The sequence below is a fragment of the Lemur catta genome, chromosome 15, assembly GCF_020740605.2.
Source record: "Lemur catta isolate mLemCat1 chromosome 15, mLemCat1.pri, whole genome shotgun sequence".
Taxonomy (NCBI): domain Eukaryota; kingdom Metazoa; phylum Chordata; class Mammalia; order Primates; family Lemuridae; genus Lemur; species Lemur catta.
Window position 1 is genome coordinate 24,921,979 of NC_059142.1, and position 23,130 is coordinate 24,945,108.

Below are 23,130 nucleotides of genomic sequence, written 5' to 3' on the forward strand. Positions count from 1 at the left end.
TAAGAGAAGCAGGTTCAGGCCCCAAACAAAGGAACTGAAAGGATGGGGGAAAGAAGGAGAGGGAAGAGGGATGGAGAGGTGAGAAGGGAACTAGGGTTACATTTGTAAAGGTTTTCTGCCTCCTTATTCAAGCCAGTTACAAATTCACTCCACTTTAACAAAGGACAAAAAAATACTAGAAACTTCCACCAACCCTACCATTAGCTTCAAGTCTTTCACATTCTTTTAAAGAAAAATAATCTACCTTAGTGAACTTGCAAAAAAAAAAGGTGGGGAGATGTGGGGGCAGGAGCCACTCTTCAGACAAAAGGGACGTCGCTCCTTTCCTGTGCATTAATATTCCATATTCCTGGGATGATTTCCACTTTCACAGTTTGACTGTTTTATAACAGATTTGATGCGAGAGAAGACAAATGGCCTCACAAAGGAAAGACGACAAATCATCTCACTGCTTTTAGGAGGGTTTTCTCTTTATTTTTATTTATTTTTATTCTGGAGCTGGGCTGCAGAGCTCTCTGCCTTGCTGGAGATGTTTAATATTAACGTCAAGCCACCACGATCCCGGCAATAGAGTTGGCCGGTGTTGTGTTTACGGTTTTGTGACTGCTGGCTTCAGGAAGATGAAGCTCCTTGTTCAAACAGCAGCCCCTCTAACAGCTCCTGTTAAAAGCCAGGGGATGCTTCACTGCATAGACGTGAATCACTTCCTCCAACCGCACGGAAGGTGAGACTGACACTCCAGTTACATTTGTATCCCGATCAGGACTGCTGCCCAGCGACCCAGAGCCTGGGGGGCAGCACAGGATGCATCTCTCAGCTACAGTTTAACTGCAACTTTTAGGGGGTCAAAACACGCAGAAATTAGTGAGGGTATTTCCTTGTCAGCCCACAGTTTCAGCAAGGCACTCGGCTATTACCTCTGGTTGTAAGTTGGAGGAGTATTTTCCTTTGAAACCCAGTACCAATGCAAACGTAAAAGAAACGACTACTGAGTAAACACAAAGAACTTCTGCAATACTGAGTCACGGGCTTAGCTCGGCCTGGGCAGACATAAAAGTACCACTAAACCCTCAGGAGCAAGCACTTCTAACTGCCAGCCAGCCGCTCTGCCCTGAAACTCTCTCCCTAGGGCTCAGTGAGCTTGTGTCTGTCCCCCTGGATCGCCTCCACCTTCCTTGTCCTTTTCATCCTCCTCCTAGGTCCCCCCGCCCCCTAGCACTGAGCCACTGGCACCTAAACTACCATTTCTGTTAATAATGGCAGCAAATTCTTTGTTATTCACATCCCACACTTAACTGTTTAACAGCAGTGAGCTATCAGACAAAGTTACAGATACCATATTTTCTGATGAAAAAATAAAATGCAACCTGAGATAAGACTCTTGTTGGACAGCTTATTTATTATATTAATTGATAAAATACAAACTGCTGCCCTTGATCTGTCCATCTTTTTTGGTTTTTAATAGTGTCCTTCAAAGAACTTCCTCCCCTCCTCTGTAAATCAGACAGAAATCTGGAACAAGGAAGGTCTGTCCCAGACACCAGTCAGGTAAACTTTGCCCAGCAGTACTGAGCAGGACCCCTTAGCTTCTGGAGGTCTGCAACAGGGCCATCTCTCCCACTCCAGTTTCACCAACTAGTCCCTGAAAGTCAGAGCTTGATGACCTCAGCCAGTTATACGACTGGCTTTAAAAAGCTTGACTGCTAAGTGCAAAATGAGTCGTTTGCATTTTTTCCCCTGAAAGCTGGTGAGTCTGGTTTGCTGCATGGCTGTGCCTCCCCCTGCAGGATCGAGCTGTGGAAGAGGAGGCGGAGTGCTGCCAAGTGTGTGTATGAGAAAATGTGTATTGATTTCTTCTTTCTTATAAAGGAGCACAAAGCACTGAAGAACAATTGCTCATCTTTGCAGCATTTCACATTCCACACGAGACAAAAGGCCCAACCCCCACTACCCTCTGAGAAGTAGAAAGGGGAACGGAACAGGACTGTGTCTCTTGGGTGTCTGCGGCTACCACCACTGTTGCAGGTCCCCTACTGGGACTCCAAACACCCTGGGGCCCACTAATGCACACCTGTCTCTGATCAAGTAATTTCCCTCTCTGGGCTGATGTTTCCTCATCTATATTGGAGAAGAAAGAGCCTTCAGTCTTATTTACCTTTTAAGTGGAGGTGCCCAGAGGGTAAAGGAGTTAATGTTTATAAAGTGCTCTGCTCCCCAGAGGGAGACAATGGATAAAACACAAGGTGTGGATATGGCTCATTCAAGACCTCATTTCCCAGGGTGGTTAGTAATAGCTTCCCATTATGAGGTGCTTCCCAGCAACCTGAACTCAAAGTACAATGAAGCAATGCCCTTTATCTAAATATCTTTTTTTGGTTTGACACTTAATACCAGCACTAAAAATAAAAAAGATAATCAGACCTTTATACCTCATTAGTGCACTTACATAATCCATTCCAGAACTGTTTTTTCTTAAATAAAACAAATCCTAAAAAGCAGTCAAAAAAACTGACCTAAAGCTATTACTGGTCATTGCAGAGCCTTGTTGGTATTCTCTGTGTTTCCATAGTAACTATATGTTGAGTATCCCTATTCCAAATATCCAAAATTTGAAACTTGTTGAGCATCAATATGATGCTCCAAGGAAATGCTCATTGGAGCATTTCAGATTTCAGGTTTTCAGGTGAAACATGCTGCACTGGTATAATGCAAATATTCCTAAATCCAAAAAAACCTAAAGTACTAAGTATTAATACTTCTGGTCCCAAGCATTTTGGATAAGGGACACTCAACTCGCAATAATTTCTAGGAGGGTCACCAGAAACCAAAGCTGGTTTAAGTATCACAGCCAAAAGGGACAGGAGAAAACCTATAGTATATGCAAAATTTAGGGTGTATACTCTTAAAAGTGATGGAAATATAAGAATTTCTTGAAAGATCTTCTCCCAAGGTTCATCCTAAATAAGTATAACCTCAAAAACCCTCTAAGCAAAGGGTTGAGAATGAGAAGTCCCACAGCTGCACCTTTTGTTTCTGGGGCTTTCCCAACATGGTCATGAGCTCAGAACAAAACAAGGAGGTGGCCTCAAGCTGTGCAATGTATCACAATGGAGACATAACTCACAAATTAGGAAGAACCTAGTAGTGAATGCTACATATAATATGGACAGGGACAAAGTGCCATGGGAGCAGAGGAGAGTATATTAAAGGACTTAGAGGATTTGGAGAGATTTCAGAAAAAGAGACAAGAAACTCCTCTTTGTCCATCTTATAGGACTGTTTGCAAAAATTATCTTACCAGCAAATTGTAAGTAGACTTATAAACTGAAGGCCTTTACAGGCATGTCAGACAGGAAGCCCATAACCAACTCTTCTTCGGTTTGTACAGAAATGGGTATATCCATGTTACAGGCAAACGAACAGTGGCATAGTATACAGACATATGAAAACACAATTTTCTCTCTTTAAATAATTATCTGTACAGATTACATTTAAAATAATCCTTCTCAGAAACAAAAAATTAAAAAGAACATTTCATTCTCAAGAATCCAGTGAAAAAGACAACTATTTTCACTTTATAAGGAAAGAAACTGCCCAGCACAGTGGTTCATGCCTATAATCCTAGCACTCTGGGAGGCCTAGGCAGGAGTATTGCTTGAGCCCAGGAGTTCAAGACCAGCCTGGGCAACACAAGGACACCCTGTCTCTACAAAAAAATTAAAAAATTAGCCAGGCATGGTGGCATGCACCTGTAGTCCCAGCTACTCAGGAGGCTGAGGCAGGACGATTGCTTGAGGCTGGGAGATAGAAGTTGCAGTGAACTGAGATCAATGCCACTGCACTCCAGCCTGGGCAACAGAGTGAGACTCTGACTCACACACACACAAAAAAAAAGCCATAGGGAAGACTTTTGGGGGGGGGGGAGGCGGGGCCGACCACATATCAGTGCCAGGCCTAATGTGTGCAGGAATCCTGAATCAGTTCTATAGTTTAGAGAAGGCTGACATCAAGTGGAAAAAGACCTTAAATAAATTGTTCTGCAAATAATGCTTGTACTACAAAAATGGTATATAATATGGCAAGCTACAAATGAAATGAAAATATATTATTCCAAATATATGAGCATAAAATCTTAATAATACCAAATACAAGATTATAGTAAACATATGCATACTTCTTTGACTTATAAGTTAACATTCTTAGCAAGAAAAAAACCCCTAATAAGCACTTTTGGGAACTGTAATAAATACAATTAGACAGGAACAAATAAAATAGAGGTTCAAAGGAGAAAGAGCTACCCACTCAGTGGGGGGCAGAAAATCATACATCTCTCTGGAAAAGAACATTTCAACAGGAAACAACAGAGTGGGGTAGGGGTGGGAGATGCTCCAGGTTCAGTGAGTAGATTGAAGAGACACAGTGGGAGGAATAGGGAGTGTGTCCGGGGACTGGAGGAGTCTACTGTGAATAGCACAAAGGGCAAAACAGGTGACAAGGAGAGAAAGGTGGCAAGGCAACAAATCACCGAATGCCTTGAGTGGCTGGCTCAAGAGTATGGGTTTCATTCTATAAAGAGAAGTAGCATGCTCTAAGATATAGTTTAGAAAGGTGAATCTGGCAATGATACACAGAGCTGCTTAGATCAGAGACTGCTGGTTAATGGGCTATTAGTGTAATAGTCTATCTGGAAGGGGGGAAGGGGAAGACCTGGATTCAAAAAAGCAGCAGTGGAAATGAAAAGTGGAGATCACTAAATATATTAAAATAAAGTTCCAAGTAGACTAAAAGTAAGAAAAGAAACCAGATGAAACTAGGAGAAAATAAAGGCGAATAACCGATCCTGGGATACAGGAGGGATTGCCTACACATAAAAGCAATGAAAAATATTCAAAAGAAAAGATTTTTATATATTTAATTAGATTAAAAGTAAGGCTTACACGAGACCAATAAAAATCATCAATATCAAAAGATAAGCAAAATGGGAAAAATCTAGAAAAATAGACAAAGGATAAAAACAGAACCATAAATGATACAAATAAATGATTAAGAAATACAGACTCTTCAAGTTTACTGTTAAATAAGAAAATGAACATTAGATAATAGTCCAGTGCCTAGCATATTGTAGGTCCTCAATAAGGTGTCATTTGTTATGAACTCATAAACAAGAATAAATAGCTTTTAGCATATCAAAATGGAAAATATTTTTTAAAAGATAACTCTCCCTATTAGCAAGGGTGCAATGACATAAGCCTCAGCTGGGGGAAAGGGGACATGTAAATTAGTACAGCCCATCAAGAATCATTAGAAAGTTTTCAAATTTGATCCAGGAATTACCCTTCTAAGACCCTATTTTAAAGATACAAGCAAAACCTAGAACATAGATTTCTATAAAAAAAAAAATGTTCATTGCAGCATTAAAGAGAAAGAAAAACAACCACAAGCAACCTGAATGTTCAACAATAATATTCCATAATAGATTATGTTATAAAAGTGCTTTTAAAAATACTTAATGGCATTTAAATGCTTATAATAACAAAGCTAACTGGAAAAAAGATTCAAACATATAGGTATACATCTGTTTTAAATATAAACACAAAAAAATCTGCAAGAAAACACATAAAACTATTAATAATGTTTAATTCTCAATAGCAGGATGACAGATGAATTTTTCTTTGTCCTTTCTGTATTTTAAAATTTTCTTCAACACATTAGGGTATACTTTAAAATAAAAAAAAGAGTGGAATTGGAATGTTCCTAACACAAAGAAATAATGAATGCCTGAGGTAACTGATACCCCAATTACCCTGACTTAATTAATTCACATTATATACCTGTATGAAAATATCACATGTACTCTATAAAAATATACAACTATTATGTACCCGTAATAATTAAAAATTAAAAAATAAGATATTGTCCCTAAGGAAAGTAGGTGACAAGTGCCTGAGAATGGCAGAGGTAGAATTATAAGAACAAACTGACTAAATATACTGGATCATGATTCAAAGCTAATTATGAGGTCTAGGACCTTTGTAACCAGAAAAATGGTATAACCACAAGAGCAGGTTTGGGAAATTCAGTGATTCATACTAAAATGTGAATGACTGATAGGCAAAACCTTTCCACACGGAATTTCTCTTATATAAGAAAGAAAAGAAAAAAGCATTTTAATCCAAATAAGTTTTCCAAATTTTTTTTCAAGTTTTTATCTGAGAATAGTGACTGTGTGTGTGTGGGAGGGGGCTGGCGTGGGGGAGGGAGGAGTTTCCCTTTGGCACATATTGGCACGTATCTCTAAAAGCTTGCTGATTTCTTAGAAACAATAGCAGGAGTTATGAGCCACACTCTTAGATGCATGTACCAGTTCTACTACTTGCTGTTTAACTTAGGCAAGTTACTTAATTGCTGTATGCCTTAGTATTCTTATCATAAAATGCAGATGTCAACTACTTCACTGGTTTCTTATAAGGACTGAATGAAAATATACATTAAGGGCTTAGTGCAGTGTGTGGCATGTAGTAAATGCTCAATAAGTGGAATATGATATTATTCTATGTCATTTCATTGCCAATCAGACACAGGGTGGCAGACTTAGGGTGGCTAAATCAGAGCAAAGGATGACAGTACTTAGAAACAGAAATGGTCTACATACCGTAGCAATCTAATGTCGGCTCAGTGATCATTGTAGAAAACATAATAACATGTGCTAACGACTAATCTAAATTATGGTGAAAAACTTAGCTACTGACTATCCACTTGGCAAGTAACTTGCAAGTTACTTAGTTGTGATTAATACATTATCTATAATGTATTATAATATATTTAGAAAGCCAACAATAATAAAATAATTTTAAAACAAGTCATTAAGAGAAACATTTATACACACTTTAAAGAAGGTGAAATATCCCTTTGGGAAAAAAGAAAATTTACAATCCTTTGAAGAAATGATGAGAATGTAACTGCAGAAATGAGAACTACAGTTAAAAAGCCCCATTTTGAGGAAGGATTTATCTGTTCAGCATCTACAAATCTCTTTCTAGAATATGTGCTTTTATCACTCTACCTCCTGCTTAGAACCAAGGCTTCAATTTGACAATGCAAATACTCTAGAATAAGAGACTGAATAGCAGCAAATCAGGAAAAATAGAGGAAGTAACAGCAGTGCTTTCTTTTTAATCCAGTTTTAAAACTCTGGCCCAAGTCTCGGGTTTGAACTTGAGAATGTTCCCTTTGTCCTTTCTGACATTCCTGGAGGAGGAAGGCCCTGTGCCTCCTATCTCTGTGCTGGACGCCATCTTTAATGATGATATATGCAGGTCCTTTCCCCTCAGCACTGCTGGGGGTCAAACATGTGATGCCACCCGCCTGAGTATCAACAAGCGAATTATAAACTGTGTCAATCCGAGTTAATGCAAAGCTGTAATCCTCTTTAACAAGAGATCAAATCACTGCCATGAGTTATGTTCATTCCGTAATCTGATAAGGAGGAGAGGGAACCTCTAATAAAAGAGTAATGGGAGCCTTTAATGATGCTGGTAAAAGGTAGCACCAGTTAAAATATTGCTCTTGTTCCTGCTGATTAGATCAATGTTGCATATTTGCCCGGACTTGTTTCACCTGTCAGAATAACCTGTGTCTTTTTAGGCGATAAGAAGCCTCAGAGAAAACATCTGTAAATCTTAGTCATTCTTGCTTGCACGTTTTTAACCCACAGAAAATGCTCTATGAAGAGTATTTCTGGGGTTATTAGCTGATGTGTTCTCAAATGCTGAGCAAGTTACACCAGAATATTTCATCATAATTCAGTGCATATTCCTATTAAATAAAGGGGTAAAGAAAGCAAGGGGGAGTAAAAAATGGTTTAAGTAACCTTTGGGTTACTAACTGGGGGAAAGTGTAGCATCAGCACAGTGGCAGAAACATGCCCATATTTAGGGTGCAGACCCATACACAAAAATGGCAAGCCGAAGATAAATTGCCTGTACAAATCCTATTATACCGAGGCACCTCAAGAACAACATGGCAGTGATGTTGACAAAGCACTTTACAAGGCTGGATTACATTTGTACATTTCTTTTCTAAAACTCCAGATGTAAAACAATAATGTATTTCGTGCTTAGTACTTATCATTAAAGGATCCTCTCCTTGTTCTTTTGAAATGACAGCAGCTTTATAAAAGGAGTGGGAAAGGTGTTTTTATTTTTGGGGTAGGATGGGGGCTAAAATTGAAATTCTTGCTGTTCCTATTGAGAATTTAAGTTCTTTGCAAAGGAATGGAGCACCTATAAAATGTTAATATTGCTACCATTTTTGGGATAAGGAAAAAAAAAAGCCACTTAGGAAAATACAATAACCTCCACTTCCAACAGACAGTACCAGAACCAAGTTTATCTAATAACCCCTCTTTGAAGCAGCAGTTATGGCAAGGCAAACACCAATTTTCTCTGGTATACACCAAGCTGATAATTGTCACTCAGACCTTTACCATCCTGACAGCCAAAACCCATGCCAGCAGAGTAACCAATTCACACATGGATTCCCCCTCCCAAGTCTGAGTCGGTGGTCAGCTTTGAGGAACACATCCATCCCTACGTGTCTCAGAGGCCCTACTCAGTATTTGCTTCTACTGGTCACGCCAGCATTTTACTATCTAGCTTACCAACACAACAAATGACAAAGAATTAACTTTTTTAAGTCTGCCTCAGAGGGTCTCTCAACAATACAGGCAAAAAGCAGTGGATTATTTCCATACTCCCAAATTCTTCACTTTGTTAGAATCATAGCAAGAGATCATCTGCATTTTTACTCATTTATTTATTTATTTTGGGGGCACATCCAATACTGGTTTTTCTTTTTCCTATTGATACATAATATTTGTACATATTTATGGGGTACATGTGATATTTTAATGCATGCACAGGTAACGATCACATCACACTCCCTCTGGTCTAATAGCATTTGGGTGGGGGGTGGTCAGGATTTCACACCATGTAACTCAAGCTCTGTTTCTAAAAGGTCCTTGATAAGCTTAGAATAACTTGAAAACAGAAGTGAACAACCACCTCGCAAATCATGCAAGTAAAGTACTGACTTGCTCTTGGTGATGACAATATGCTTAGAGGGATTCTCTACCAATGAGATGTCAAGCCTTTTCTCCTCCTTAGCCCACTGATAACTCTGTCTTTACAAAATCACACAATCCTTTGCCTCTAACAAGATGACTGAAGGGCAAGCAGTGTTGTCCTGGGAGTTGAGCTGCCCTATACCAAGAGTATCAAGAGTTTAGCAAAGCCAGTGATCATTTTTAGGCGCATGATAACCTCCTCTCTTGCATGCAAACACATAATACGTGGGCAAGTCGGATTTCTTTTGTCTTCTCTCAATACGGGAATGTTCATCAGGCATGCAATACAAACCACCTGTCTACCTCATAACGGAGAAGAGTAAAGATCTACTGAACCAGCACATATAAAGCATGAGGGGTTACATGAGACTTTCACTAACAAAGGAGACCTGAAAGCATTTAAACCAGTATCCAAAGTATACCTAGAAAGAAATGCCCCAAAGGGAAATTTGGTAACATAGGGACACAACTGGGCTACTTTGCATTTAAAAAGGTTTGTTTTTTTTTTTAAATAGATCACTTGAAGAGAAAAATTCCTAGCATGAGAAAAGAATTTGTATCAGCAGAAATTAACTAAATAGATAGCACTACACAGACCACACAATAGGAACGAAATGAAGATGCCACTACCCTTTTAAAGATAGTACTTCTTTCTCTATTAGAATATTTTAATACCCTGTGTTAAAGATTTCTCTCTCTCTCTCTCTTTCTCTCTCCCCCTGGTAATGAGAAGCTATGTTCCAGTTTCAATTCAATTCAACCAAGTGCAAATTTATTGAGCTCACACTGGACAAGGGATATGAGGAGATTCAGGGATGAGCACCTGGACCACACCCCCACCCCAACCACTGGGCATTAAATCTGGCTTAGGCATTTGTGGCGAAGAATAAACTGGAAGCAAGGAACAACTAAGGAAAAGAGGAGGGCTTCTCTCTCCAGACTTGGGTAAGCTAAGAACCGAAAGTGGAGCTGCCTCTCAAAACAAGAAATCAAAAGGATAAGAAATTTTATGTTATGTGTATTTTACCACAATTTAAAAGGTGAAGGGAGGGAAGGGGGTGCTGCAAAAGAACCTGGCCAGGTATTAAAAAGCCAGTTTAGGATAGAAACCACGAGGGAGAAGATGTTTCATTCATATACTTCAATAGAGAAATAAAAAGGACCTTCCCACTGTCTCTATTTTATATATGCAATTTTAAAAATGAAAACATCTCTTTTTCTGTTGACATAAAGCAATATAAGCTCACTGTAAAAAAAAAAAAATTCAAACACTGCAGAAATACATTCAATGGAAAGTAAAATGTGTCTTCTACTTCACCCACCCACCAATAAACATGAAGTTTGGTATACATTGTTCTAGAGCTTATTTTTTAATGACAACTAATATGAATGCATCCTCATGGCAAAAGATTTAGAGCCAAACAGAAGTGTAAAAAATAAAACTGAAAACTTCACTCCCTTCGTCATCCCAATCCCTTACTCACAAGTAAATATTCTTAATATTATGATATACGGACTTTCTGGACATTTTCCTAAGCACTGTCATATTCATTCATATATATATATGTATATATGTGTGTATGTATATATAAATGGTTTTTATTTTTAAAAAATGGATCATATTACAATGTTTCTTTTTCCAGGTAACAAAATAACCTGGAGCTTTTTCCATGGCAGCATAGCATTTTTTTAAAAGGCGCCCCTTTTTATTTTTATCATATATATTTACTCAAAAATGGAATTATAGAGATAGGATTTTTGTTGCTTACTTTTTCCACTTAACATTATGTTAATACATACAGCTCTACTCCATCCTTTAACAGTTGCTTATAATTTCATTGAATGATTTTACTGTGATTTATTTAACTATTAATAATTCCCTACTGATGGTTATTGGTTTCTTATTTTTCTCCATTATAAACAATGTTGCAATAAAGATCCTTGATACAAATACATTGGGCAACTAGCTATTTCCTTAGGTGAACTCCTAGCAGATTTTTCAGGGTTAATAGATACATACACATTTAAAATTTGGAAACACATTACCAAATAGCCCTCCAAAAATATTTTGCCAACTACATTCCCACAAACCATATGAAAGTGCTTGTTTCCTTACACCATCAACACTGGAGGTTACCAATCTTTTTAATGTTTTCCAACTGAATAAGGAAAAAATGAAATCTCCTTTCATTTTTACAGATAGGGTCTCCCTCTACCACCCAGGATGAAGTGCAGTGGCATGATCACAGCTCACTGCAACCTTGAACTCCTGGGCTCCAGTGATCCACTTGCCTCAGCATCCCATAGGCAGCTAGAACTACAGTTAAGCACCACCATGCTCAGCTAATTTTTAAAATTTTTTTGTAGAAATGAGGGTCTTGCTATGTTGCTTGGGCTGATTTCGAACTCCTGGCCTCAAGCGATCCTCCTGCCTCAGCTTCCCAAAGTGCTGGGATACAGGTGTGAGCCAACACACCTTGTCAAAATCTCATTTTAATTTGCATTTCTTTGATTAATGAGGTTGAATGTCTTTATGTTCTGTGGATTTGAGATTTTTTTTCTTTTATGGTTTTTAAGTCTGCTTGTTGACATGCTTTGCCCATCATTCTTACTGAAATATTCTTAGAGGTTTGTAAAAACTCTTTACATAGTAGAGAAATACTCATCTAGTAAAATTGTTTGTTACAGTTTGTCTTTACCTATTAGCTTCTGATTCCTTTTTCAATCTGACTTTTATGTAGTCAGGTGTATTAGTACTTTTCCTTATGGTTTCTGGCTCTGTTGTCATGCTTATAAAGCGCTTCTCTACCTCAAAATTGTTAAAAAAACAAAAAACAAAAAAAAATTCTATTCAAACACGTACACCAAGAATGATATATCTGTAACTTAGTAAAACCAAAACTAATCACTTAAGACAAAGTAGTATGCGGTAATACTGATACTCTAACAATTATGAAAGCTTCCATCTGTTATACGAATGGGACACTGAATAGAATGGTACTAGATTATTTCCACAGTACTAGATTGCTTCCACTAAAGAAAAACAAAGGACAAAACTACTGCCTCATTCTTACTTAAGATAAAGTAACAATACCTACTGGCCTTGGAAGTTTTAATACTACTAGGAGAGGAAGCTAATACCTAGTTATTGTCCCCACAGTTAACCTGGCCTATTCAAATTCTAAAGCAAGAGCAGTAATATGGATGTGTGCCTCTCTTTAAGAAACACAACATGACTAGATTGTACTCTGGTGAAAACAAATGCTCAGTTCTCCAGCTACAAAACTATTATTAAATTCCCTGTTAAGTGGCTAAACCAGCTGGAGAACAATGCTAATCACAAGCAATCAGTCCACAAGGGATAGCCTTTTTTCCCCTAAGTGCCACATGAATCCTTACTCAACTAACACATTCCCGACCTCTTTTCCCTTGGCCTGCTATACCTGAGGTGGCAATGTAACACAGTTATGGCTAACGAAATACATGAAAAAGCTTGCTGAAGGAGATTCTGGGGATGCTTTTACTTTTCTGATTTAAAAAAAAAAAACCCAGCCGGGCACAGTGGCTCACACCTGTAATCCTAGCACTCTGGGAGGCCAAGGCGGGCGGATTGTTTGAGCTCAGGAGTTCGAGACCAGCCTGAGCAAGAGCGAGACCCCATCTCTACTAAAATAGAAAGAAATTATATGGACAACTAAAAATATATATAGAAAAAATTAGTCGGGCATGGTGGCGCATGCCTGTAGTCCCAGCTACTCAGGAGGCTGAGGCAGGAGGACTGCTTGAGCCCAGGAGTTTGAGGTTGCTGTGAGCTAGGCTGACGCCACGGCACTCTAGCCCAGGCAACAGAGTGAGACTCTGTCTCAAAAAAAAAAAAAAAAAAAAACCAAAACCCAAATTCTCTTCTTCCTGCCTTGAATGGATGTTTGATGGCTTAAGCTGCAGCAGCCATCTTGGGACCATAGAGGAAAGACCAAGAGATGTTGGTCCTAACATCACTGAGAAGGGAAAACCATTGCCAAAGAATGCTCACCACCCCTAGAATACCCGGTCAGAAAAAATAAACTTCTACTTGCTTATGCCTCTGTAGTCAGGTTTTACATTTCTTGAAGATCAAACCCAAATTAATACTAACACAGTCATTTTCAAATAATTTTTATGTCTAGCATATAGCAGACCCTCAGAAATTATGAGTGAATATAGATAAGATTCTGGAAAAACTAAGTGCCCCTGAGGTATTAAGTGATGCAAGAAAAATCCCAACAAAGAATGAAAGGTGATTTCTAAATGATTTAGTAGTACTATATTCAAAAGATACCGTTAAATTTAAACCAGGTTTTATTTGATGCCTGTGATGATAATATAACCTTAAAGGGCTTGGTTTAGTTTCAAATATCTAGTTTTCCTTTCTTATTGATGTAATTTTTTTACATCATCCTGACAGGAATCTAAGATGTACTCATTTTACGCTGCAATTTTCAAACAGACTAGATTTAGAAATGAATTAAAAAACAGCCATACCTAGGCATTCACTTGCAAAGCACAGGAGAGCAGATTAGGTCACAACGACAGATATAAATGTACTCAGAACCATTCATAAGATGTTCTATACTTAAAAGCACTGAGAAAAGAAAAATAATAATAGTGTTCACCTAAAACTACAGATCCACTTTTGAGGTGGGCTAGGGGGCGGGGGAGAATCTGATGGGGTTTGGTAGCAAACTATTATAAATACTCTCAAATAAAAAGGTTCTATGTAGTTTGAGGAATAAAGCTGGCAAAAACCACCTGTACCTACATTATGACCAATAATTTCTGTTGTTAAATATTTCTGTTTAAAAATGCACACCACGCATTAACAACAATGACAATTAAAAGCAATTTGAATGTCCAACAATTAGTGAATGGCTAAATAAACATTATAAAAATATTACACAGTCATTTAAAATTTTGGATTATTTTAATGACATGAAAATACACATATAAAACATTTCTAGAATATAATTTCAATCATATAAAAAAGATTAAAAAAACATACTGAAAGGGAACTCATAAAAACTGAAATATTCTGAGATGTTAGAAGAGGTTGTTTTCTGTGTGTGTATCTGTATACACACACATTTCCTAGCTCCACTAGCCTAGAGGGCCTAGAAACAATATGAAGTAACAATGAGCACCCCTAGTACCCAAATCTTGGTTTCTAAATACCACTATCCACTAAAAAGTACCAGCACTCCTTCAAGAAAGACTGATTCCAGGGCTGGAACAGGGAAAGTATAAGATGAGCCTCAAACACCTTGTTGTGTTAGCAAGGAGGTACTCAAAGAATGACTGGGGACAACTCAAAAGGACATATACTCGTTTGAAGGCACTTTCAATAATAGGGACAATTTTAACATCAAAGTAAATATAACTCATTGAATAAAGCAGCAAAGCATGAGTCTATACTGATATAAATGAATAAACAGATGATAAATAAATGAGGGAGAAGGGGAAGGTCTTCATTAAAGAGAATGCCAATTAATAAGTATAAATTATTATTTAAAATAGTTATCTCTGAATTGTAATATAATGAGCATACACCTTTTTCTGTAAATATTTCTATTTTGTTCAGCTTTATAAAATAAACATATATTTCTTTTGTAAAAATGCTCATAATCCTCAACACACAACATGCATACATCTCTAAAACCACTTTAAAAAGAAAAGCCTATGCACAAAACCCCCAAACACATACAGCAAGCACATGTGCTGTCCTGACTCTCCATCCTAGGGAAGAGGCTCAGATGTCCTTGGCAGGTGGGCTAAAGTTAAAAACAAAACTAAACAGCAAAAGCAAACCATGAGGCAGCATTGAGATTTATAGAATTTTTTTATTTGGTTTTATAATAATTATGGGAGTGAAGAGATGTGTCCCTTGCTATGATGCCAATGACAAATGATTAACTGATAAGAAGAAATGGAGAGGGTGACAGGCTGTAGAATAGGTCACTATCAGGCTGTCACGAAGCCATTTGAGACATATAATTAATCTATTACTCACCTGGCATCATCATTCATTGTAGTATGGTCAATAGGTGCCATGAAGCTCAGTAGCTTGCTAAGGACATGAAACCTAAATAAAGCAGGAAGTAAACAGGCAGCAGCATTAGTAACTATTAATCCATAAGAAGAAACACATTCTGTGTGTTAACAAACCCTGAAACTGATCACAGGAACATCTGGTTCCAGAGTGCAATAGGGAAAAACATAGACACTTAACCATTCACAACCACAGTCTTCCCTTGGTATCTGTGGCAGATTGGTTCCAGGACTCCCCATACACATCAAAATCCATGGATGCTCAAGTTCCTTATATAAAATGGTACAGTATTTGCATATAACCTACACACATCCTCTTGTATACTTTAAATCATCGCTAGATTCCTTATAATACCTAATACAATGTAAATGCTATATAGGCCGGACTCAGTGGCTCATGCTTGTAATCTCAGCACTTTGGGACGCCAAAGTAGGAGGACTGCTTGAGGCTAGGAGTTTGAGACCAGCCTGGGCAACACACTGAGACCCTGTATCTACAATAAATAAAATAAAAAAATTAGCTGGGTGTGGGAACATGTGCCTGTAGTCCTTGCTACTTGGGAGGCAGGAAGATCACTTGAGGCCAGGAGTTCGAGGCTGCAGTGAGCTATGATTACTGCAGTAAGCACTGATTGTGCCACTGCACTCCAGCATGGGAGACCGAGCCAGACCCTGTCTCTTAAAAAAAAAAAAAAAAAAAAAAAAAAAAAAAAAAAAAAATGCAAATGCTATGTAAATAGTTGTTGTATTGTATTGTTTAGGGAATAATGACAAGAAAAAGGTCTGTACATGTTAAGTATAGATAAAACTGTCCTTCCTTTTTTTTTTTGAGAAAGAGTCTTGCTTTGTCATCCAGGCTAGAGTGCAGTGGCGTCATCATAGCTCACTGCAACCTCAAACTCCTGGGCTCAAGCGATCCTTCTGCCCCAGCCCCTGAGTAGCTGGGACTACAGGCACAAGCCACTGCACCCAGCTCATTTTTTCTATTTTTAGTAGAGACAGGGGTCTCATTCTTATTCAGGCTGGTCTCAAGTCCTGACCTCAATCAATCCTCCTGCTTTGGCCTCCCAGAGTGCTAGGATTACAGGAGTGAGCCAGGGCACCTGGCCAACCCCTGAATATTATGATCCGAGGTTGGTTGAATCCACAGATGCAGAACCCCTGGATAAGAAGGCTGACTGTATATTTTTCCCTTTTTCCTTAACATTACAGAAGAAAAGTCTCATAATAGTACATTGTAAATGATAGTTCAGCACAGATCCATTTATATCACAGCCCCCCAAAATAGATACACTTGTGCCTTTGAGTAATATACAAACCCTTAAACATTGTTGCAGACTAAAGACAATGAGGATTTGACTACCTCATTTTCGTCCTGTCTGTACATCTTAATCATCTTTCAGCGTCATTAAGGCTACCTACTGGCAGTAGCACAGGTAGTGGAATAACATCTGAATGCAAAACTTCACCAACACCATCACTCACTAGCACTGGTTCCCAGAGTTAGAAAAGGCCTAATTTCACATCATCTCCACCAGCTAACTTCACTGGGTCTTTTCCTTTCCCTATCTTTAAAAGAAGGAGCACAACTGAATTCATAGCAAGTTTGATTCCTAGACCTTCAGTTGAGGTACTATGGAAATTTAAGGTACACCAACTATATTTCCTACCAATAGAAATAAAGTATTTTTGTATGAAGTGCTTTGAGATTCCCTGGTGAAAGGGGACAGCCATACTCAGAACAAACATATGACCTTATACAGAACAAATTATACCAAAGGGAATTTAAAGGGGCATCCCTTTCTATTCATTATAATGGAGGAGGATATGTATGATATTCTCTCCCCCCCATATAATTTATATAAAATAAAATTCTAACTAAAAAAATTCTACTTCAACAAAATAATATCCACAAATAAAAACATGATCAATATTTTCATGTGCATAATGCTTTACAGTTTTAGAAACATTTTTACACATACCAAATAATTTGATTCTTTACTGTACCACCCACAGCTAAGCCTCCCATATTTTCTTTTTCTCAACAAATGAATTTTACAAAAATAATAGTGATGACATTTCCTCCATTATAAAAGTAATAGAAAAGTATAAATTCACTACAGAAAATTTGGAAAACAAAGAAAATATACACAAGAAATGCACAGTTCCTGTACCTATAGACAATTGTTATATTTGTTTTACATAGTGCCCCTTTATACAATTAAAAAATTTTTTTACAACATGAATACACCCTCAAAATATTTATACAATTTTCTATCTTTTTTTTCACTTGGCATTGTAAGCAATAAGCAATATCTAAGTGGCTACATACAATTCCAGTAGAAGTATCATAATATATTTCCATGTTTTTGAACATCTATATTGCCTCTACTTCATTTTTTATAAAATGAAAAAAAAACCTCTATGCATATTTGTTTTTTTAAATGTCTGCTTGTTATATGATTATAAAAATTAAAACATAATTCTTTTTATTTTTTATTAACATAATTATACATATTTATGGTGTATAGTATTTTGATATATTTATACAATGTGTAATGATCAAATCAGAGTCACTGGGATATCCATCACCTCAAACATTTATCATTTCTTTGTGTTAAGAACAGTCTAGGCCGGGCACGGTGGCTCACGCCTGTAATCCTAGCACTCTGGGAGGCCGAGGCGGGTGGATCGCTCGAGGTCAGGAGTTCAAGATAGCCTGACCAAGATCGAGACCTCGTCTCTACTAAAAATAGAAAGAAATTATCTGGCCAACTAAAATATATATAGAAAAAATTAGCCGGGCAGGGTGGTGCATGCCTGTAGTCCCAGCTACTTGGGAGGCTGAGGCAGTAGGATCGCTTAAGCCCAGGAGTTTGAGGTTGCTGTGAGCTAGGCTGACACCATGGCACTCACTCTAGCCCCGGCAACAAAGCAAGACTCTGTCTCAAAAAAAAAAAAAAAAAGAACAGTCCAAATCTTCTCTTCTAGCTATTTTGTAATAAATTATTGATAACTACCATCATCTCACTGTGCTAATGAACACTAGAACTTATTCCTTCTATCCCATTTGTACCCATTAACCAACCTCTCCTTGTCCCTCCCCCTACCCTCTACCTTTCCTAGAATCTGGTAACTGCCAAAAAATTAATACATAATTTGTATAAGAATCCAAATACAGAAATGTATAGAAAACTGAAAAGTCCCCTTTAGTCCCACCCCCTAATAATAATCACTATTAATTAAAACTGTTAAGTTTGGTTGTAGCACTTTCCAAATACAAACTTAATATATTTTAACATAAAAATGGAATAATCTACTTAATATTCTGCATTATACTCTTTTCCATTGGACCATATATCATATTCTATAATTTTTCATAGTTTCAGAGTATTCCACTGTGTTAATGTGTTATGATTTATTTAATCTCCTATTGGTGAGCATTTAAATAGCCTCCCCTCTTTAAAAAACATATTAATAGGGCCGGGCGCGGGGGCTCATGCCTGTAATCCTAGCACTCTGGGAGGCTGAGGCGGGTGGATCGCTCGAGGTCAGGAGTTTGAGACCAGCCTGAGCAAGAGTGAGACCCCGTCTCTACTAAAAATAGAAAGAAATTATCTGGCCAACTAAAAATATATATAGAAAAAATTAGCCGGGCATGGTGGCGCATGCCTGTAGTCCCAGCTACTTGAGAGACTGAGGCAGTAGGATCACTTAAGCCCAGGAGTTTGAGGTTGCTGTGAGCTAGGCTGACGCCACGGCACTCACTCCAACCTGGGCAACAGAGCGAGACTCTGTCTCAAACAAACAAACAAACAAAAAAACCCCCAAAAAAACCACATATTAAGCAATGCCGAAGTGAAGATTCTTATACCTAAATTATTGAATATTTATTCACATACTTCTATGGGATAAATTTTGAGATGTGAATTGCTGAACTGAAAGATATGCATATGTAAAATTGAAAGCCTAAGCCAAAATGCCCTCCCCCAAAGGTTGTGTTAATGTATGAGAGCGTAAATAGTTACGTGACGTTTTTTATTTAAATATAAAGCACAAGCACTGTTAAATAAATTTCAATGTTTTTTAGGTTTCACCAAACTGTCACTGCACATCTGAAAACATGAACACTATTCTTGGCTGTGTACCAAGATAAGTTTAATTCACTTTCTAGACAAAAACTGTGAACTACACCCTACAGTTGCCCTGTCCAATTACAGTAGCCACTAGCCACATGAGGCTACTGAGCATTTGAAATGTGCTAGTCTGAATTGAGATGTGCTGGAATTATAAGATGCATACCAGATTTTGAAGGCTTGGAATAAAAGGATGTAATATATGACATTAATAATTTTTAAAATAATAAATTATTGACATAAAAATTTTGATATATTAAGATGATTAAATATATTATTAAAATTAGGTTCACCTGTTTCTTTTTACTTTTTCAATGTGGCTACTAGAACACTTAAAATTACACACACGATACATATTTTTATTGGATGGCACTGCTCTCCAGAATGCCTTTACACTTTAAAACAATATATTCAATAACTATTAACTACATGGTAAAAGACAGGACTTAAGAACTAATCAGATTAAAGACAATTTAGTAATATGTACACTTAGTGCAATGCATTCATCTACTCTCCATGCCACTGAAAATAGGCGCATGTTTTAGTATTAAAATGTCTTTTGCCACCCATACTAAGAAAAGATAAATGTAATTTTGTTGTGGAAGAACAGACCCACACAGTAAGACATCTCATTATTAAAAGACCTGAGAGTTCAATCCATTTATATTATGATTTCTGATTAAATCATAATTATAAACTCACTTATAGATAACACTGAGTGAAATACTGATAATCAATAATTATAATTACTGTATTTCCAAAAACCAAAATATTTATTTTTTAACTAAATACTTTCTTTTTTCTTTCTTTCTTTTTTTTTTTTAAAGACACCAAACCAGATCCAGGATATAAATTACTTTCTAGCACCCAATTAGCAAGTTGCCATGCCCAGCCTGACTAGGCTATCATTTAAACTAATGACCTGTTATTATTTCAACTGTTTCTACAAAGTAATGTTAATCTCTGCTATAACATTTCTGGAAATCTTATCTTTACAGCCCTATCACAAACAAAGAGCAAAAATTGCTCAATAGTGGGACATAGTATCAGTGATGACAGCTGGTACACCCTACTCGTTCTTCTTGAAGTCTAATTTAAGAAAGTTATTATATATTTATAATGTTCTCATCCAGCCTGGGCCACTTGGCTTAATCCTTTAGGACAGGATGCTAATGCAGCAAAGATGTCATTTTGGTGCCTGCATAGAACAGTTAGCCCTGACAGTGAACAATTCCACCACCAGAAGTTAGACGCATAAGCTCTGGAATCAGACCAGTTAGTTCAAATCCCAGTTTGCTACTCACTAGCTCTGTAACGCTGGATATGTCACTTACCTTCTCTAAGTACTTTACATAAATTAGCTCATTTAATCTGCGTAACAACCCTATGAGATGTGACTTCTATTATTATACTCCTTTCACACATGAGGAAACAGAAGCACAGAGATGTAAAGTAAACTGCCTAAGGTCTCCAGGCCAGTAAATGAAAGAATCAGATTTCAGACCTAGGCAGTTTGGCTCCTGAGCCTGTACTCTTTCTGCCTCTGCATGTAAATTGCTTAGCACTGTCTGATGTGAAAGTTCTATCTATAAATGTTAGCTGTCATCACTATTGCTATGAGTAGAGATTACTTTCTGATTCTCACATTTATGGTCACAAGGAGAGCCAGGTGAGTACAGATGACAAAGCCAAAAACAATTCAACACACATGACCTTATTTGTGACTTTCCTTTTTACTCTGCAATAATTTTAGACTTCTAAGACCTCATATTGTACTAGTTGTGCTGTCTCCTTAGTCTTCTCTAATCTATGACAGTTCCTCAGTCTTCCTCGTTTTTTTGTTACCACGATACTTGACAAGTGCTGGTCAGTTATTCTGTACAGTGGCTCACAATTTGGATTTGTATGATGTTTTATGAGATTGAGGTTAGGCATTTTTGGCAAGAATACCACATAAATGATGTTGTGTCCTTCAAGTGAAGACAAAGGGATGTAGGTATGTCTCACTACTGGTGCTATTAATCTTGAACACTTGGTTATGGTGGCATCTGCTGGATTTCTCCACCGTAAAGTTACTATGTTTCCCTTTGTAATTGATAAATATCTCAGGATATTTGAGACCACGCAAATATACTGTTTCTCCTCAAACTTCTGCCTATTGATTTTAGCATCTATTGGTGGATCCTGCCTGTAAAAAAATTTTACTGTGGTATTTGCCTAGTGGTGATTTTCTATGTTGCTCATTCCCTCTACATTTAATAACTTGAATCATGCATGATCTTTTTACGGCATATGATGGATTCCAAAAGGCTTTTATGAAACAAACCAATCAAGATAGTAAGTTTATGCAGAAATTCTATAGGCCTTTCAAGTATGGAAAGTCCTTTAGTTTGTGGTTTCTGGACTTCTATGGCAACCAACATGGCCTCATGTGGAGAAATGTGATCACCAAATGAAATGACTCTGCCATCCTTTATGTCCCTGAGGCATCACGTACTACTGACCCCTTATTAAACATTTTCCTGTACTCACTGCTTCCCCTCACTCTCTCCAGTACTCCTCCCTCAATGACCACTCTTCCTCAGCATTCTTTATGGGCTTGCTCTATATCTCATGTATGTTAACATTCCTCAGGGTTCTATTCTTGTCACTCTATTTTTATTTTTTAAGAGACAAGCTCTCACTCTGTCACCCAGGCTGGAGTGGAGTGGCTCAATCATAGCATATTGCAAACTTGAACTCCTGGACTCAAGGGGTCCTCCCCCATCTCAGCCTCCCAAAGTGCTGGGATTACAGGTGTAAGCCACCATGCCTACCCTTGTCACCATATTCTTGTCACACTATACCCTCCTTGGAAAATAGCAATTAAATTGTTTACAAACTATCAACTAATAAATAACTACATCCTTAGCTTGACAAAAAAAAAAAATCCTTGGCTTTCTCAAGGTTGTGTCAAATTCCAACATATTCAGAAACTGAATCTACGCTCTCCCTCAAAAAACAAAAAATTGATTTCCTCCTTGCAGCCTCTCTCTTCCACACCAAAATCTATGTAGTTCCCTCTGGAACTCTGGGAGTCATTCTAACCTTCTCACTTTTCTTTACCTTTTCATGTTCAGTAACTCCCAAGGACTACTTACCTGCATAAATGTCTCTCAATCCATCATCTCCTATTCCTTTTAGCCCTTGCTCTCATAAATTTCTAGTCCTTTTCTATAAAACCCCTAGAATTATCTTTCTAAAATATGAATGTGATGACAACATTCCTCTGCCTAAAATCTTTCAATAACTCACTACAATCTATAGAATAAAGTCCCAAATTCTTAGCATGGACATGATCTAACACTCACCTACGCGTGCAGCCTCATCTCCTGCCATTCCCTCATATTCACTGTAAGTCTCTGCTAAAAAAAATTAATTGCAATTCCCAAAGTGGGCTCCACACTCTCTCAAGTCTGCAAACCTTTTTGTAAAAATTATTGTTTTTGCCTTTCACTGGACTAATGCTTAAAAGTCTCTCAAGGTTCAGTGTGGATGTCCCATCTTACAGAAAGTCTTCCTGAGCAGTCTGCATTCCCTTGGGGGGTGGGGGCAGGACTATCTCTACTGTAGCATCTACCACGTAGCAGCGTCACCGTCTGCCAGTGTCTGCCATCCTCTCCAGACTAGTCATTATCCATGGGTTCAGTATCCACAGATTTAACAAACTGTGGATTACTCCTTGATGTGTGAGCTGCAAACAAAACAAAACAAAAACCAAAAAAACAAACTGCAAACTGTGGATCAAAA

At 37.7% G+C, this 23,130-nt stretch overlaps 1 protein-coding gene across 1 annotated transcript in view; it reads right to left on the reverse strand.

Moving 5' to 3' along the window:
- Positions 1-23,130, reverse strand: part of AATF (apoptosis antagonizing transcription factor) — a 94,627-nt gene that overhangs the window by 8,245 nt on the left and 63,252 nt on the right. Inside the window, exon 11 of the mRNA XM_045525553.1 lies at positions 15,168-15,239. Coding sequence (XP_045381509.1) covers positions 15,168-15,239 — 72 coding nt within the window. The remainder of the gene's footprint in view (positions 1-15,167; positions 15,240-23,130) is intronic.